This window comes from Spodoptera frugiperda, chromosome 7 (genome assembly GCF_023101765.2).
Source record: "Spodoptera frugiperda isolate SF20-4 chromosome 7, AGI-APGP_CSIRO_Sfru_2.0, whole genome shotgun sequence".
Taxonomy (NCBI): domain Eukaryota; kingdom Metazoa; phylum Arthropoda; class Insecta; order Lepidoptera; family Noctuidae; genus Spodoptera; species Spodoptera frugiperda.
The window spans coordinates 2,050,466-2,069,041 of NC_064218.1; the positions used below are offsets into that span (position 1 = coordinate 2,050,466).

An 18,576-nucleotide genomic window follows, 5' to 3' on the forward strand; every position below is an offset into this window, starting at 1 on the left:
ATCAACATCGTTAGTTTGTATTTACATAACAATCTTTTTACAATAAAAAAAAAATTGTATACACAAACAAAACAAATAAATTCAACATTACTACACGAAAAAGAAACATTACCTTTCGTTAAGACAAACCACTTCTGTGTAACTGCTGTTAGCGAGGTGTCATCACGAACTGAGCGAGGCAGTTAACTTCATTAGTTACTTTAACTTCGGTTTAATTCCTGGTGTGGTGCAATTTACCGCGGTTCCTAATACGTTTATATTGTTTGACGTTTCGTAAAGCATTAATGGTTTTCGCTGTTTGTTGTTTTATGGCTGTTTACTGGGTACATTTTAATGGGTTTTGTGTTAAAGGGTAGTCTTTTTAATGAAGTATTGAAGTGCAGTCAAGCGTGTAATTCTAAGGACGATTCGATTCTTAGGGTATTTTTCGGTTACGAATGTAAAAAATACGGTTATCAGATGCAAAAAGGAGTACTACCAGAAATTACCAATTTATAATTATTATTTTTAAATTCAAACTGGTATACTAGGTATTCCTATTTGTTATTCTTGTACTATTGCATATAGCAATTTGATTCGTAACTTAACAGATAAAAATTGTATTTGCCCCTTTGAATATGGTCGATATTTACCTAACTTTTCGGGGAGTAAAGGCGTGATAGTATGTTACTAGACGGACATATACATATAGACCAGATTGACTCTTTATGCTGCTTTATCTCTGCCTACCCACATGGAAGACAGGCGTGAGGTTATGTATGTATATACAAACATGAAAATGTGCGAATGAAGAAATTGTTCAGCTCTATTGTATTATACTATACATATTTATGTATGTATGTATGTATGTATATCTACGTTAGCATTGTATTGATCTAAACTTACTGATGTAAGAGCAAGACTAACTTAGTTAAGAGTTCATTATGTTTGGCAGTTAACGTAATTTGCGAGTCTCGGGGAAGATTGATTTCTGCTACGTTCTACTATATTTCTATTAGCTTATATGACAGCAATATGAACTTTGTTTGCTATGTGTTAAGGCATAAATTAAGATAACAGTGGTGGAGAATATAATTAACATGATTTGTTATCAATGTCTAGGTTGTTGTTTTCAGATTCCTTGATTGTATTTTCTTTACCATTCATCATTATTTATCAACAGGCCGTGATGGTTCACTACAGGTTTATGGGACTGTTTTACGTGGTAGGGTTTGGCAATTTGCCTTCGGGTTTTTTTTTTATTTAGAAAAATCATCTTATAGCTTCTCCGACCTAGGATGAGGCGAGGAGTATCAGACCAGACAGAAAATAGTCCGCAACTGCGGGTCAGGTACTAGCCCTACAGCGGCCCTTCTGTGGTGTTCTGGCTTTTTGAGGTAAGCGCAGAACGTGACGCGCTGTATACACGGGTCTGGATCTGGTCGGGCGGCGAGCTACACGTGCTCGCCATTCGAAGACTCGCACTTACGGTGACCGGAGACCATAGCGAAATCCCCGACGCCCGAAGTGTCTTTCGTGACGGCTGGGATAGTCTTCACGCTTAACAGGCGGATTGGAGATGGTAGTATAAAAGACTTAGACTTAAAAAAAATCGCACCAACATGGTCTCATTCTTTGAGACCCTCAACTCTAATTACACCCACGTGAAGATAAGGCGTAGTAACAAAATGTCTTTAACCCCACGTTTACAACATGTATTTATTGCGAATGCGGCAAAGAAAATATTTTTACCACATCTATTTAAAACTGACACGACTTTCTCATCGCAATTTTCTACTAGTTACCCTTAAACGTTTTATACACGATAGAGTTAATAGTACACAGTCGCACATCAAGCTACACAAACTGCCAAATTACTTTAATCCATTTTCAACTCTATTTTATATAGTGATAAAGTTCAAAGCACATTTGATGACTGGCTAGCGATATGGTTGAATTATCAACACGCTATACCGTCTGAGACAGTAACAGCTGCGAGCCCTGCTATTGGCCAGTTTAATAATTCACTGGCTTGCCATAGTTTGGTACTGTAACTGGCAAACTTTATTCTAACTTCGATAAAATATTATTCTTCTGTAATTGTGTTTAGGGCTGCTAAGTTTATGTCTTTTTAATTAACTTGTATTTAATGCTTATTACGTTACTAGCTTCTACAGCGGCTTCGCTCGCATTCTCGTAGGATAAAAAGTAAAAAGTCCTATCACCCAAATCAGCTTCCATCAAAATCCGTTCACTTGTTTCAGCGTGATTGACAGATAAATATCCAAACAAAATTTCTCATGAATTATTATATTAATAGATAGTGGGATTTTTGTAGAATAGCACATATAAATAATAGGCAAGGGATCTTGGGTTCGATTTCATGTTAGGGCAAAGTATTGTTGGACTTTTTTCAGTTTTTCGAAAAATCCTCAGAAGTACGGAGCAGCACGGAGTCTGAAATCGAGTATGTATATAGGTAGTATACGGGACTTACAACACAAATGGTGAAAATTGAATGTACATTTTACATTGCATGTGCCGTAATGTGCACATCTGCTTATCCCTTTGGGGATAAAACGTGTGACAATTCGATACTACTATAATTCAAATAACATGACAACGGAATCACAACAATTACTTAACCCAGTTTTACAAAGGAAAACCTCACGGTTAAAATAGATACGGTTAATTATCCAGTGTTGTTAACTACGGTTAAGTTAGCGTTAACTTACACGCGCTCGTTAGTCGATGGTAATGTAAACTTTATGACTTCTACTTAGAAATCAATTCGGTTTGGTTCATGCAATTATAATGATATCGTATCGATGTTTCTGAGAAACACAATTACCAATGACTAATGGTTCTCGGGTTGAATTTCTAGATCGAGTAAACTATACCTACTACTGCACTCAGAAACATTTAATGACTACTTAAACTATTCCTTAGTAACGATTTTGTATAGAAAACAATTGCTAAGGACTGAGTTAAGTAACCATTAAATGACTCTGAGTACGGCGGTAAAATTTATAGCTTTGCGAGAAAGATACAAAGCTCGAGTATGCGATGTATCCATACTACGAAAGCTATCCATAGCACCCATTTTTTCATATAAAAATCGTGGCTTAGCTGAGTTCGTTTCTACCAGTACTAAGCTATGCGTACCAATGAAGATGATTGGTGGAAGCCAAACGCATCCACAGCAACGTAGCACAGCGAATCTCTGGAGGAAAAGCATGCTTATGAGCCAATGACAAAGACACATATCTAAATCAAATGACAAGAGAATTGACACTAACCATCGACAAATTATGTCAAGCCAATACATTGATGTTTATACGTTTTCCCCAGAAAGTCTAATTAGTAAAACAGAAACTAGCAAAATAATAATAATAATATATCGTCACGCCTTTAATCCCCGAAAGGGTAGACAGAGGTGCGCATTGTGGCACGTAATGCCACTGTACAATATACACCCACTTTTCACAATATATGTTGTTAGTCCCATATAATAGGTGGTGAGCCTATTGCCATATACTGGACACAATTCCAGACTCCGTGCTACTACTAAGAAATTTTCGGAAAACCGAAAAAAGCCCAGTAATACTTCGCCCGACTCGGGAATCGAACCCGAGACCTCTTGCCTGGCAGTCGCACTTGCGCCCACTCGACCAACGAGGCAGTCACTAACAAAATACTCCTTCAAATAACATGATAGCGTGATAAATATGAATAGTCATTTCGAAATAATACCGCCATAATGACTGTTTGACTAGCAGCTTAATGAATTCTAATGTAAAGTAAGCAACGATATTTTAATTGCCTGTAGGTGGGTAGCCATTAGTTCGTATTGTGTTGTTTTATTTTTAAAGGAAATATCAATCATTCTTAAGCCTGGTTCATATTGCGTACTATACTAATTACAAATAGTTTTATCGTCTAACAATAAAGGAGTTGAAAACATTAACATACATGCGTATCAAAGTCAAAGTCAAAATTATTAGTCGGCCATTGACATTGGTTTCAAGAGTAAGCGTGGAATTATACGGGCATCATTCCACACATACAGACAGGCTATAGACAGCATAAGACTCATGACATAAGTAAGTGGTCAAAAGTGATTGTTACATTAAACCACTGTCTAGCTGCTCTTCTGAGCATAAAATTATGATATTAAGCCAGTAACTAGCTCTTCTGAGAATAATAGGTATGATCATAATAGATTTCATGTTAACAATGATCAATCCAATTTGATGTGAACAAAATATTATTTACCACGGTACGTGTTAAAATATGAGTAGCATTTTCATAATAGAACAAGATTTCAATGTTGATTGTAGGTAATATTTTTATAATATAACTTCCAAACGCAGGAACCGATTCCCACGGTTTTGCATTCGTTGGAAAGGGCTCAAGATCCGTGAGGTTTATAGAAAAGAAAATTCAGTAAAGTTTCAAGAGAAAAGCAGAAAAAATAGGGAAAATCATTGGTGGCGAAATGGAGGTCGCCAGCTAGTAATTCAAATCAACTGCTTAAGCCTGATGTTGCATGAATAACACGAAAATGAAAACAATTAAAATTATAAAAACAATAAAATTTGTAGCGTTTTTCGGGAGCGTTCCATTTACACCCTGTACATAAAGTCATATACATTAAATATATAGGTATAAGCTACTTGCTATAAGCTTTAATTCTATATTCAAGGTATCGAATTTAATACTTAGGCAAAGAGGTTTGATGTTGAAATTCTTAGTAATGGCAAATGTATGATACATTTATACTGAGAATCGGTCGGTATAAACCCAATTCAGTTTAGAATTACTCCTTTAGACATTAAAGAGACAGATAGGGTATGTATTTCAGTTATATTATAAAGTAAAGAGTAAACGAAAAACATAGTTGCTCAGTTGGCGTGATGGTTGCCATGCAACGTGTAGCGGGTTCGATTCCTGCACGGAGCAACACTTTGTGTGATCCACAAATTGTTATTTCGGGTCTGGGTGTGTGAATGTGACTTGTTTGTTTTTAAACGCGCCCACGACACAGGAGATATTAGCGTGGTCGTTTTTAACAAATAATTATAGCAATAAATTACAAAAATCACAAGATAAAACCTTTGGTCTTGCAATTCAACTTTGAAGTCTACAAAATCAGCAAAAAAATCATTAATTTAATTAAAATCGATTGTTTCGTGTCAGCAATTTTAATCAGTTGTCAGCAATCGTTTGCGCAGTTAATCGAGACGTTTTGCATTGACGTGCTACCAAAGGCGTCATTAGTCAACGTCTTCACTGACAGTATTGGAAAACCCGCTGGGGTAAGTGGAAAATGGATAGGCTTCAAATGGAGCGAAATATATTATAATATTTGTATAGGATTTTGTCTAATAAAGGGTTTGGATACACGGTTCTTAGGGTGGGTGAAATATAAAATAGGTACCTAAAAATATAAAAATATTTTGATGAAAACATATTTTCTGACTAATTTGATTGAAATGTATCACTCACTTAAGCGTTTGAAAATTACAAATAATGTGGTAACTCTATTTTCCATGACTTGCCTACACTGTAAACATAAACGTGTTCGCCGAAAGTTTATTTATGTTTATTCATAAAAACTAGATGCGATTTTTTTTCAAAACATTCACCGTTAGTGTATGTAGCCATTTCATGAGCATTAATCCTCATTTGTACTCCACCTCCATTCGTTTATTTAGATCATAGCTTATAGTACAGGTACATAGGCTGAGGCTTGAAAAGCAGGAGTAGGAATGGGGTGGTTTTTAGTCAGTATGAGTCTCATTACCTGTCGCCACGCCCAAAGCGGGAGAAGTCACTGGAAGATTTGCAACCCTCTAAAAAAATTGTCACTGATTATTCAACTATAATATTATGTTTAAATACTAGCTTAAGCTAAATATATACTATTAGCACTATCAATTAATGTCCACAGTATTATAATACTTAAATACATAGTCCTAAAATTTAATTTCGAGTTCTGATTCTTGTTGATATTCGGTCAGTCTAGTCTACTATTGATCTGGTCAATTTAAAGTAATTGTTTGAAAGGGACAGCTATCTATGACTAATTTTAGATTCACCCGGTCAACTGTTGCGGTCTTAATCCCCGAAATTGGACAAGCTTTACGCTTTAGGAAAGGTATTCTATTAAGTTTTCAAGACTTCGATTTTCATTCGACTATATAGGTAAATGGAATTATATTAAATGTTTAATGCAGAGCTATTTGGGGTCACCTTTGACTAAATTTTATGACAATAGTGGAATATACGAGCTATACGGTATGCAGGTTATCTCTTACCACTTAATTTAAACCACATATTTGTTATCATCTTGGCTGACAATATACAAAAAATGAGCGAAATAGGTTCACTACGTAAGCCAAAAAGTGCAAATTTTCTTTAAGCTAATTTTAAATTAAAAAAGCTAAATTAAAATTAAGTTTATGTTGCAAAACGTAAACTCAAAATTTCTAGACAACCTATAACATTACAGCTCTTCTGTGATCAAGGAACATGGAGCTGTTCATACAGAATTTAATACTTGATTAATTTGATTATTTATTTTGTTTGAAAATTTCATTTTTTTAATTTTTGTTTTCGTTAAAATATTTAGTTGTTATGCTTCTGTAGACTAGTAATACTTGTAGTTTCATTTAAGTCATATGAGGTTCCCCATACGATATATAGGTTTATATCCAGTGGACATTTAAAAGTTGACAATAGTACCAAAACAAACCTTTGCTTGACCCAGATCCGAAACTTGAGACTATCCATTCAGTCGCAACTAGGAACCGAAAGCAGTCATGTCACGAACACCTTACATAATGTATATGGGGTACATACTGACCAAAATTCACACAAAACCCCACTATAAACTTGGATACTCCACATCCTGGGCATAATTTATTTATAAATAGCGTTCGTCTCGCCTCTGGACATACTCCTACATGACACATGAAGCTATGCATAACCAGTTTATCATGGTCTCGCTTTGTATTACTTTCCCACACATTCAGAGCTCAGATTATACTGGATTTGCATAGTTCGATGTGTGGTCGGATACTGGTACCTTGGTACCTTGTTACCCAACTTTCGTCCAGTTCCGGGCAGTTTGGCAGTTTCCCTTCGAAACTGTGAAGTCTAGTTTGATGTTCCAAAAGATGATGTAAGTGGACTGAATTTTTTATTCCTAGACGTAGTCTAAGTCTAGAATTTTATTAGGATTTAGTACGTGTTTGCTAGTTTTGGATTAGGCTCTCAAGTGGAGGATAAAATTTGGTTTTAGTGCACTTCTGGTTATTTTATAGGTCTTCAGTGTGTTTCGTTGTCGTGATAGCATTTATTTAGTTGTATGAGGTTTGTGTTATGTAATTAATCATATTTTTGAATGAATCCATGTTATAGCATAATTTTTAATATTATATAGTTTATAATACTTAATTTTTAAATAATCGATGTAAAAATTATGCTGTCTTTGATCTGGAAAATATGCTATTTTTGATATATTTACTTAATTACTTGATGCTTTGATGTGCAATAATAGTAAAGAGTTATCGTACCCAGTGCTCAGCAATAGGCTCAATAATATGTATCCTATCATCCAAGTCAACTTATGGGTATAAGGTGACTTAGATAGATGTCTGTATACCAAATTTCATCAAAATTCGTTCAGTACTTTCAGCGTGGTTGTTAAACAAACTTTCACTTTTATAACATTAGTGTAATTAGAGAATTTAAAACAAACGCTTCTAAGGCTTTTAACAACATCTACAGTATAAAACGACAAAATAATTTGATTATAGTAATTAAATAAAAGTTATGACTTACTTACCTACCCAGATATCCTTAGCAATAATTTTTCAAAAACTAGACCAGCGTCTTATTAATATTAAATTATTATTTTCCAGCATTATTATTATTAAAGTTGCTTGGAAATTAGTTTGTTATCTTGAACAATGGATAAATTAGGCTTACTTTAACGTCTAGACGAATTTGAATATTGCGTTGCCTAGGTAGGAAGATTTTGGTGTGCTCAAGATGAAATTAATCATTGTTAATTGCGGTTTTAAGTGAATACATAATTGTTATTATGAAATTAAAACAAACATTTGATTGTTGGCTTGTATACTCGTAATGTATATTATGTTTATTTTTCTAAAATGTCACACCGTGTTTTAGGGTTGCTTTTTCACCAGAAATGTGCTATGTTCCTACGAAGATGTGATAGCTAAACTGTGAAACTATGTGACCGTTTCCATTGATACTAAGCTATGTAGCTGCGCGATAGAAAGTTACTTACCGACTACCTACTTAGGTAGTAATAAAGTACTTACTAATAGAGTAATAATTAGCTCAACAGACGAGAAATAGGTGCTTAGTGTGCTAGAAAAAAATTAAAAATGGGTGTAAAAGTTTGAGACGTAATTCTACTTATCCCTATAAAATCCCGGTGTTGTGGATTGCAGACTTCAGTTACTAAAGCTCCGGCTCGAAAAGCAGCAGCAGCAACCGGTTTATTTTAGTCAGTAAGAGTCTGACACTCCCTATCGCCTCGCCCAAGGCGGGAGAAGTCATTTGACGATTTTCCACCCCTAAAAAAGGGAATTAAAGATATATAAACACCATGCTATTTAATTTATAATCCATTTTATGGTTGGCATTGTTCGCGAGCAATCATGCACTGCATACTATGTCGCGGTTTGGTACGCCACACGACACGTGATATTTGCATTGCCGACTAATATTTGTACTCCAGATGAGATATGTAAATTTAATTAGTGCACACTTGATTCGGGTCAATCTAATAACGTATGTTAGGATTGCGTTGTAGCCTATTAGTTTAGATTATACGAGTATATATATATATATACCAATGTTTCAATTACGGCGATTAAGTTTCTATTTTTTTTGGACCTATGGATTTTGGACGATGTTTAGCTTGCATAGGACTAATACACAATTTTTGTTTTCAAAGTTTTCATACAATAAGTACATGTTAGAGTACAATATATTGGTAGGCGGTTTATTTTTATTTTTTTTTTGCTAGTTTAGAGTATAATCTTGCTCCATGACTTCAATTAGATGATTTTTTTGCTTTAAATAATATATAATATTTCCTGGATCCTTTTCTTACAAATGTTACCGTGACAGCAGAATAAGAAAATACCACCCCTACCCTTCCCGTGGGGATTTCAAGACTTTTCTGACTAATAGATTACGCATTTGACAGAGACCTGGCAGCAAGCAGTGGTCTTTCAAAAACCTTAACATTTTAAACTGCAATTTCCAACCAAATGATACAATGAAGAACATATCGAAACAAATAAAAAACACAACGATTATCGACTTTATACCGATACACATAAAGCAACAAACCCAACACATTAAAAATAAATCACACAGTATTAACTACGCCCACTGAAAGAAATAAAACACCCAATCGCTTGTTCAAATGGAGGAATACTCGAGAAAAATCGTAAATCCTATCTGCATTGTTTATAGGCATAAATAAGTGTCTACATATCCTATCAGGCTAGATCGCTAACCACTAAATTTTCTAATAAATATTGTAGTGTTTTTTTTACTCATGTTGAATGTGTAAATTGCTTTGGCTATAAATTCTGTGCTAATACGCCAAACGGCATTTTAGCGTTTGTCTATTGAGAGAATAGTAAGCTCTATATACACGGTGTGCGGTATAGAAAGCTTTATACACAGCGTGCGTTAGCTTTGTTTGCTGACCTAGGCTATCACTTGTTTTTTTTATTTGGTTATCTAGCCTGGTTTTATGTTATAGACCGGTAAACGAGCAGACGGATCACCTGATGGTAAGCAATCGCCGCCGCACATGGTCACTCGAAACACCCGAGGCGGTACAAGTGCGTTGTCTTTTGGGAATTCGGAATTTTAGGGTTGTTGGGGAATCAGGGATTGGGATAATTGGGAAGGAGGGGTAATTGGGCCACCCCGGTAACCTGACTATTACTACGAAACACAATGCAAGCGTTGCTTCACGTCGGTTTTCTATGAGGCCGTGGTTTCATTTTGGTCGAGCCGGCCTATTCGTGCTGAAGCATGGCGCTCCCGCACCTTGAATCAGGTGATACGATGAAGCCTAGGATGGCACACGCCTGCCCATAATCAACTCATTCACTCAAGCTTGGAAGACTAGGTAATACCCTTCGGGAAATACAGACTTCCACACCTTAGTTTATTTAATGAAAAACTTAAGGCGAAATGTTGGTGGAAATAATGGTGCAATGTAGATTTGACTTTGAACTTTTAAGACGGGGTTTTCTATTCTCTCAAAGAAAATAAATGCTTAAACGCCATTTAGCTCATATCACAAACTAGACCGCTAACCACAACATTTTCGTATAAATATACGAAACGGTATTATTCTAGCAGTCGTAGTAGGATTCGTAAATCGCTTGGGCAATAAACTCTGGTTGAACCGCGCCGTACATTTGCAAAACCAATATATAGAATATTCAGTAGCTTGCTTCTTTTAGAATAGGGATGTCGCTCAATACCGGTTTCTTTTTTCGAACGTCGATCTCGCTTTATGAAAGTTTTAAAGTGGATTCTCTTTCGAATAGTGCTACGGAGCTGTTTGGTGACTTTTTATGAATCTACTTGTGTCTTTGTTTTGCAGTTTTGTTTACATTTCATATACAATGTAACTTTTTAAAGAATACTTTTATATTCATAACAGAAGCGAGATTAACGAAGTATCTTTTTTATGTTTCTTGAGACGGTTGAATCAAATAGAAAAGTTATAAGAATATCCAGTGCATGACACGAAACTCTTTTTTACACAAAACTTATAACTCTTTTTATTTTGTCTAAGTAATCTTAGAAAGTACATATAACTCGGAAATAGTCACATTGGTACTTGCCATTGGTAGGTTTCGAACCCGCACCTTCATATTTGAGAATCAGGTGTCTTAAACCTGTTACCACGAGCTATTACGACGGATACTTACTTCACATAACATCAATAATTACAACACTACGCTCCGTTTTGTAAAATTTATACTAAGTACTTCCAAGAAAACTAAACTTAAAAAGAATATTAGATATGAATATTCTTATAGCACAAATGAGTTCTGAATACAGACCACAACGCCCTCATTTCATTTCCGAACCATCTTAACGTAAATTAATCGTGACATTTGATGCTTCAATTTATTCCTTGTTCCTAACAAGAACTGGGAAATGAGCTCAAAATCAAATTTGGATTAATCTTTATCATTAAGATTTTAACAATTTAAATGACTAAGACAGTCTTTTGGGGCAAAAGTCAAGGTCGCAGAGAAAAATCTCTTTATTTTTTGATTAAAGGTGCTTTTGCATCAACGATGTGCTATATGCTACGTTGCTGTGGATGTGTTTGGCTTCCACTAATCATATTCATTGGCACACATAGCTCTGGTGGAAATGGACTCTGCTAAGCTTTGTTTTTATATGGAAAAATTCGTGCTATGGATGACTTCCATACTATTGATACGTCCCATACTCGAGCTGCGCATATTCCTCGCACAGTTACTTTGCGGGAGCGCATCTTCATAACACATCTTACTTGCATAATTACGTAGTTTAGTGTCAGTGGAAACGATCATATTATAGTGTCATAGCTGAGCTATTACATCTTCGTAGCATAGCTACATAGCACAGCACTAGTGGAAAAGCACGCTATGTACCTATAGTAAAAGGTGGTTTCTGAATATTAATCTTACATAATGTTTTATACTTAATTATTATCTGTTAGTCTGTTTGTTAAGAACCCTTTAAGTACCGATAGACTTAGTTAGAGGCAAAAAAAACATTAATTAGTTTCACAGAAAAGCGAAGTTTTCTGTAAAGGAGTCTAAACAATCTGTTCTGCTTTGCCATTCATCACGATACATCATTGTTTTAATTATTAATTTTTTGTAGATTATTTAATATTAGACACGTTCTTATGGCAACAATTACTTTCGAAGATATATCAATTTGAAATATTGCGTGATATCAACTCTAGGTATGTTTTAGGGGAAAGTGGGGTAATTGGGAACACTTAACTTTAAAGGCAAAAACACAGTTTTTTCTCTTAAAAAAGGAATCAACTTTTATTAAAACTTAAACATTATTTATCTGTCTGCTTATAACAAAGAAAATATTTTTTATAATCAACTTTTTATTAGAAATATTAGCAAAAATAAAAAACATTACCGTTCCTATTTACCCGACACCCTATGAGGTAATTGAGATCAGCCCGTGGAGCAAATGAAAACAGTATTTAGAAGTGGTAATTAGAAATGGGGTAGTTAAAAATGGCACAGAGAACAGTTATAAATAACTAAAATATATTTTCGCGACACATATCACACACGTAACCTTCGCTGGTCTCTCTGGAAGTGCATTGCACATGTGCCCAAAGCTTTATCGTGGTCATGTAAATCTGATATTTGAACTGGTGGTGTCTGGTTCAGTCTGGCAGCATCAACGTCTCGCCTCATCTAAAAAAAATTGTATTGTAATAAAAATATAAAAACAAATTGTAAATTTGTTCGTTCCCAATTACCCGCCACCCACCGTTCCTAATTACCCGCAGTCGACAATTTGAATAAAAATGGTCGCGACCTTCGATAGCGTTTTAAGTGAATCCTATAACACGTTAAATTTTAAAACTGATTATCCATGAAATAAACTTACGAAATATGGTGTCCTTGTACTCACAAATATGACATTTGCATCTAATGTATGAAAACACAAAATTTATAACAAAAATGCAATAAAAACATTTTGACTCACCGTGTCAAGATGCGTGCATCCTCCAGCTCCCACTGTCGCTTGCGCACTTAGGGGCGGGGGAAGAATACCTCGAATAGCCGCGAGACGGGATACGGGGAGGGGAAGTGGGACTTATCAACGTGTTCCCAATTACCCGCCGTTCTCAATTACCCTACCTTCCCCTACACGTAGAAATTACGTATGTTCTCCCACTCCTAAATTTTGATTCGTTTTATTTAAGTATTTGTTATGTTACATGACAAAGAATACGTGTCCAATATATTTTTTGATCAACTAACTGACGGACTAAATAGATTTTTAATTTTCGTACCCCGTCTTCATCCCTATTATATTAACGATATCGTGTTGCTTGTTTCAGGTACAATTTATTGACATTCTTCTGAAATGCGACGACGCTCCAACCAGTTATTCAAGGTATTTGTTTAATTTAATTTTGTGAAGCCTTAAACAAAATCATTTCTCTAAAAATAGATTAATGGTACGTTGTATGTTTTTGGATTAAAATAACTCGTATTTGAATATAAGAACGTGAACATGAAGAGTATAATTATGTGTCTGTAAAATGTTCACACATAATCTTCTTCATTCGTATAATTTATTTAATTATTTTTATTTTATTTAGCTTTTTAGTCACATAAATGTGTATACAAGGTGGGCTAAATGCCTTAGGCAGCGGCTACTAGCCGCTGATGCAGATACAAACTAGTGGTATCTACCTATGTAGGTGCACGAAGCAAGCAAATCCAGAAAATATAAAAGTAGCAAAATACAATATATAGGTACTTATTTACACAAATATAATTATACAATATATATTTAAATAATATGGGAACGTAATAACCCTATATAATAATATTACATAATTATATATACTACTTACATATAACATATACTTACTATTCGTAGACATGATCATGAACTCTGTCTCTGTCAACCTTTTCAAAAGAAGCTCCCAAACTTTCCGCTTGAACGACAGCTGACTAGACATAATTATTTACTATTTTAATAAGAACTAATTTAGGTACGTACCTACAATTATATGATGTAGCAAAACAAGCATAAAAATTAATAAGTTCAATCTGTTTGCTTTTTAATAAAAAGCGATCAAAGGTTAACGAACCAGTGTTTAATAAAAAAGGAAAAAAATAATTAATCGTTCCAATTACACCCGTCCATACTTACAGCTGCTTTACGCTCCAGTCCGGGATAATATAATATTAATTTTATAATTAACAGCAGTAACCCTACAACCTGACCTAATTAGTATGTCAGGTGCAAATGCCTTCAGTTGAAATAATTTATTCTATTAAATAATATAATTACTAACCCCTTTTGTTCACGTTACAATTGTTTCACTAGCAAAACGTGGCATTGTTACTTGAATAAATGAGATATTTTAGCCCCAGTGTCTTCTTGACTGGGGTGACAGCCTTTGTAAAGTCTAAAGCACTAAATTGACATACTATGTTGAGTATTAACAACTGTCTTGTCTGTTATTATTAATAACTAGCTTCTTTCATCAGCTTCGCTTATATTCCTGTGGGTTAAAAAGTAGCCTATGTGTTATTCCAGAACATAATCTACCCCTGTTGCAAATTTCATCTTGACCCTTTCAACCGTTTTGATGTGAAGGAGTAACAAACTTCTTATAATATTAGTGCAGATATCACTCAGACGGTTAAACATTTGGACTTGTATGAAGACTATCTCCGTGCAAGACATGACTAAAATACCCAACAATTGCTGAATATAAAGAGATGTTAGATAATAATAAATTAATAGCGAACATTAAACCACGTCTTCAGTAGTTATGATAATGAAATAAAAATCAATAATTGATTTACTATTTTTGTATTAAATTAAGATTTTATTTACATTATTGTACTATTTATCATAACATTATTTATAATAAACCATAGTCTTTTTTCCTTTATACTTATAAATATATTGATCTTAAACATTTTGGACTCCATAATTAAGTTCATTTATAATTAATATCGCTGATGATGAGGAGTTGATAAGTCCACAATTCGATGTCATGTTAAAGACTTTGGCAATGAGGTTATGACGACATCCTAATCCCTCATTAGACCACTTAAATTGAATGTAATATCACTGCTTCTTGCTTGGTAAGAATAGTGCAACGACCAGGACCACTGAAATAAAAAAACAACATGTTAGTTTAAGTAGATCGATGATTTTTTTTTATGAAACAAGGTAATCGAGCAAACGTATTACCTGATGGTAAGCAATCGCCACCACCCATGGACACCCAAAACACCAGAGGCGTTACAAGTGCGTCGGCCTTTTGGGAGTTAAAAATTTAAGGGTTGTTGAGGAATCAGAGAATATGGAAATTGGGAGTTTTGAGGCCAAAGTAAGCGTTGTTTGACGTTAGTTTTCAGTGAGTATAGTATTGTGAAATGGTATACTTACAAACCATACATCCAGATATGGAGTAGAATGGGAAGGCGCAGCCTACCTCCAGCATTATTGGAAACACTATGTTACCCGATAGCGTCCCAATACGACCAATCACCATAATCATTGATATTGCTAGAGTTCTGAAAGAAAAGGTTTACAATAAATATATTATATTAAACTATCTTAACTAAATAATAATAATAACTATGACTAAAATATTTACAACTTAAAAATACTTTTAAAGGAATAAAAACTAACTTAAAGCGTCGAAAAGATTATTCTCATCAGAATCGTGAGGTATAGTGCCCAAAAGACTGGCAGCATTGCCACGTTGTTACAATAAATTCATTTACAGTTACAAGTCTAGATTTCGTTTAGCTACTAAAATATGAAGAAAGAGCTAAAACGATATAAAATGCAAAATGATTTTAAATATTCGAACATCTTTTGATATAGAGCGTAATTATGTATTTAATATTAATTCACTAGGATTAAAATCAACTCATTTGGGATCTAAACTATTCCAAGAATCATAAACTGAATCTCAAATCAAAAGCACACACACACAAATTGAAATCACTAACTACACAGAAAACAATTACGAGTACAAACTTCATTCAAAACAAAACATTAAACTCCAATCAACGCTTAAAATCAAATTAAATTACGTATCAGAATCAAAATTCGTTAATTATTTTACTTAATAACATAATTAAAATGGCTGCTGTACTTCAATAACTTTGCTAACATTAATATTGACTTTAAGATTATCTTAATTTGTAACAAAATAGAGACCGTTTTGGTAAACGTGGGCAGTGCAGATGATATCGGACTATATTGTAGCTATTCTGGGCTTGTATAGAGTCTATAGAATTCTGCCGATCCTCTGAACAATAGTCCAATATCTACCTACAGCTATTGTGTCCCATTTAATACTAGCAAGATTGACAATGGCGCTAGTGTAGACTTTCGCTTTTGTAAGCATATTATGTGTGCTTAGCTTTTTTTGTGATTTAATATCATTATTTCTTTTTATTATTTTCTCTTCTTGGAATCGGTGGAAATCTTTTCTGGTAACAGACGATTTATCAAATAGTATTACGGTGCTTTTCCACCAGAGATTTAAGAGACGTAGCATAGGCTACGTTGCTGTGGATGCGTTTGGCTTCCACCAATCATATACATTGGTATTTCTACCAATCATAGCTTAGAACTGGTGGAAACGAACTTAGCTACGCTATGTTTGTTTCCATGGAAAGATACGTGCTATAGGTGGCTTCCTTACTCTCGATGCATCGCACACTCGAGCTGCACATCTTCCTCGCATAACTACGTGCTACATACATACATACCTTAGTATTAGTGGAAACAGTCACGTTGTTTCACAGATTAAGTACCTATTACATCTTCATAGCATAACCTTATAGCACATTTCTGGTAGAAAAGCACCTAAGGCAGAAAATTATTAAAACTATCCCAATGTTTATACTCGCTTTCATAATACTCAAAATTTCCATCCAAACAAAAACAAACGTAAACCCGTAAACAAACAGTATTGTCTACTACACCAAAAGTCATAAACAACTAACATAAAATAAGCATTCATTTTAATAGACCAACTAACCTTGTCGTGGTAGGAAACATTTCCACTGTCATAGTTTGATTTAAGCTAATCATTGACTGAGCAATAGCTACTGATATAGAGAAAAATGATACGAGTGCTATTTTGTTGCTAGCCCAGCGAAGGCTTAGGGAGCTAGCAACAGAAATCATGCTAGCGCCAATGAGGAGCGGTTTCTTGCCCACCCTGTTGACTAGAAGGGCGGTGATGACGTATGGTATGATGCAGACGCAACCGAGGATGATGCTGTTGATGTAGGTTTCGTGACCGCTTTTTGTCTGAAATAGAAAAAGTTGTAATAATCTGGAGTAAACAATAAAATTGGAGTGTCTGTTTGTAATATTGATATAACCCCTTTTATACATATATATAATAGACACATATGTATAACAAAATATCAATTTATTTTTAATTTTATTCTATCTGTCTGTTTGTTTCGCCTAATCTCTTCAATGGCTGGATTGATTTCGACAGGTCTTTAATTGGCAGGTAGCTGATGTAGTAATGAGTAACTTAGGCTCCTTTCATTTTACAAAATGAATTCACAAAATCCACGAGAGCGAAGCTGCGGGCATCAGCTAGTATAACATAAAATAAAACATTGAGGATCCAAAGGCTACATGTTCAGGTTACATATTCAAAGTTGTTTCTAAGAATTTCGAAATGCTAAAACCTGTAAACACTATCCCATTTGGTATCCCAGGGGTAGAACAAAAATATTCCTAGTTTCATTACATTACATAGCCAACAAGCAAATATCGACCAAACGATCGCAATAAGGAAGTGCAATTTACTGGAAACCTTCTTAGAAAAACAGCGGTTTTAAGGTTTAAAGTAAAAACAAAATTTCTTGGAGCAACCCGAGATTTTGCATTGAAGCATTAATTTTGTGGGCGGTCGTAGTAAAACCCTATTCAATTATTCTTTAATCATTGTAAGAGGTACCAAAATAACCCTTTTACACCCGAACATTGTCCAAACTTCGAGTAAAAATGGAAAAACGTTCCCGAAAAAATTATCGTAGGTAGAGGGAAAAATTAAACTTTGTTTTTTACGAAGAATTTTTCGGTATAAATGGGTATTGTTATTCTCGTAGAATTTATTATGCTAGCCGTAGTATTATAAGGTGCTCAAAAGATTTATGATATTATAAAAATCGAGGACCATTTCTCTCGCACTTTTCTTGCATACCTGCTACTAATCAGAAGGTTAAACTATGATTATTGAGGTCAATTCGGGTATAGGTAGCAATAATCAAGGTCCGAAAATTTATTTTTATTGCTTAATAAGCTAATGTTTTTTCGTATACGACAGGATGAAACAAAAAGCTTAAAAATAGTTCTGGTTTACTTCATAATGATGAAACATCCAGTTCCATTGTATCAGGAGTTGTAGACTGCCTAGTGGATTACAGGGGCTTTGGCTCAAAAAACAAGAATAGGAACGGGATAGTTTTTAGTCAGTAAGAGTTTGACACTCGCTCTCACCTCGACTGAGGCGAGAAAAGCCATTGGGTGAGGTCCATTGTAAATACCTATTTTTGCTTTTTTACTTGATTATTACTGTATCCCTAATTATCTTTTAACCCTTTCAGTCATTTCAGAGACAGACATAATGTACCAAAGTTTCGAAAAAAAAAGCAATAGCTACTCTCGGATATTAAAAGCAGATACTCAGCATTAGACACATATCTCTTTGAAATAGAGGTCAATCTTACTATCGCTTACAACCAAGCA

At 34.6% G+C, this 18,576-nt stretch overlaps 2 protein-coding genes across 3 annotated transcripts in view; one reads left to right on the top strand and one right to left on the bottom strand.

The window, feature by feature from the left end:
* Nucleotides 1-18,576, top strand: part of LOC118265648 (hemicentin-2) — a 307,809-nt gene that overhangs the window by 98,374 nt on the left and 190,859 nt on the right. For both annotated transcript variants that reach the window (XM_050695218.1, XM_050695217.1), the window contains one exon: nucleotides 13,154-13,209. In XM_050695218.1, coding sequence (XP_050551175.1) covers nucleotides 13,180-13,209 — 30 coding nt within the window. In that variant the 5' untranslated portion in view covers nucleotides 13,154-13,179. The remainder of the gene's footprint in view (nucleotides 1-13,153; nucleotides 13,210-18,576) is intronic.
* Nucleotides 14,728-18,576, bottom strand: part of LOC118265651 (synaptic vesicle glycoprotein 2C-like) — a 32,523-nt gene continuing 28,674 nt past the window's right edge. Inside the window, exons 8-10 of the mRNA XM_035578654.2 lie at nucleotides 16,844-17,118; nucleotides 15,232-15,359; nucleotides 14,728-14,951 (exon numbers count right to left, since the gene is read on the bottom strand). Of these exons, the coding sequence (XP_035434547.2) occupies nucleotides 14,908-14,951; nucleotides 15,232-15,359; nucleotides 16,844-17,118 (447 nt within the window). The 3' untranslated portion in view covers nucleotides 14,728-14,907. The remainder of the gene's footprint in view (nucleotides 14,952-15,231; nucleotides 15,360-16,843; nucleotides 17,119-18,576) is intronic.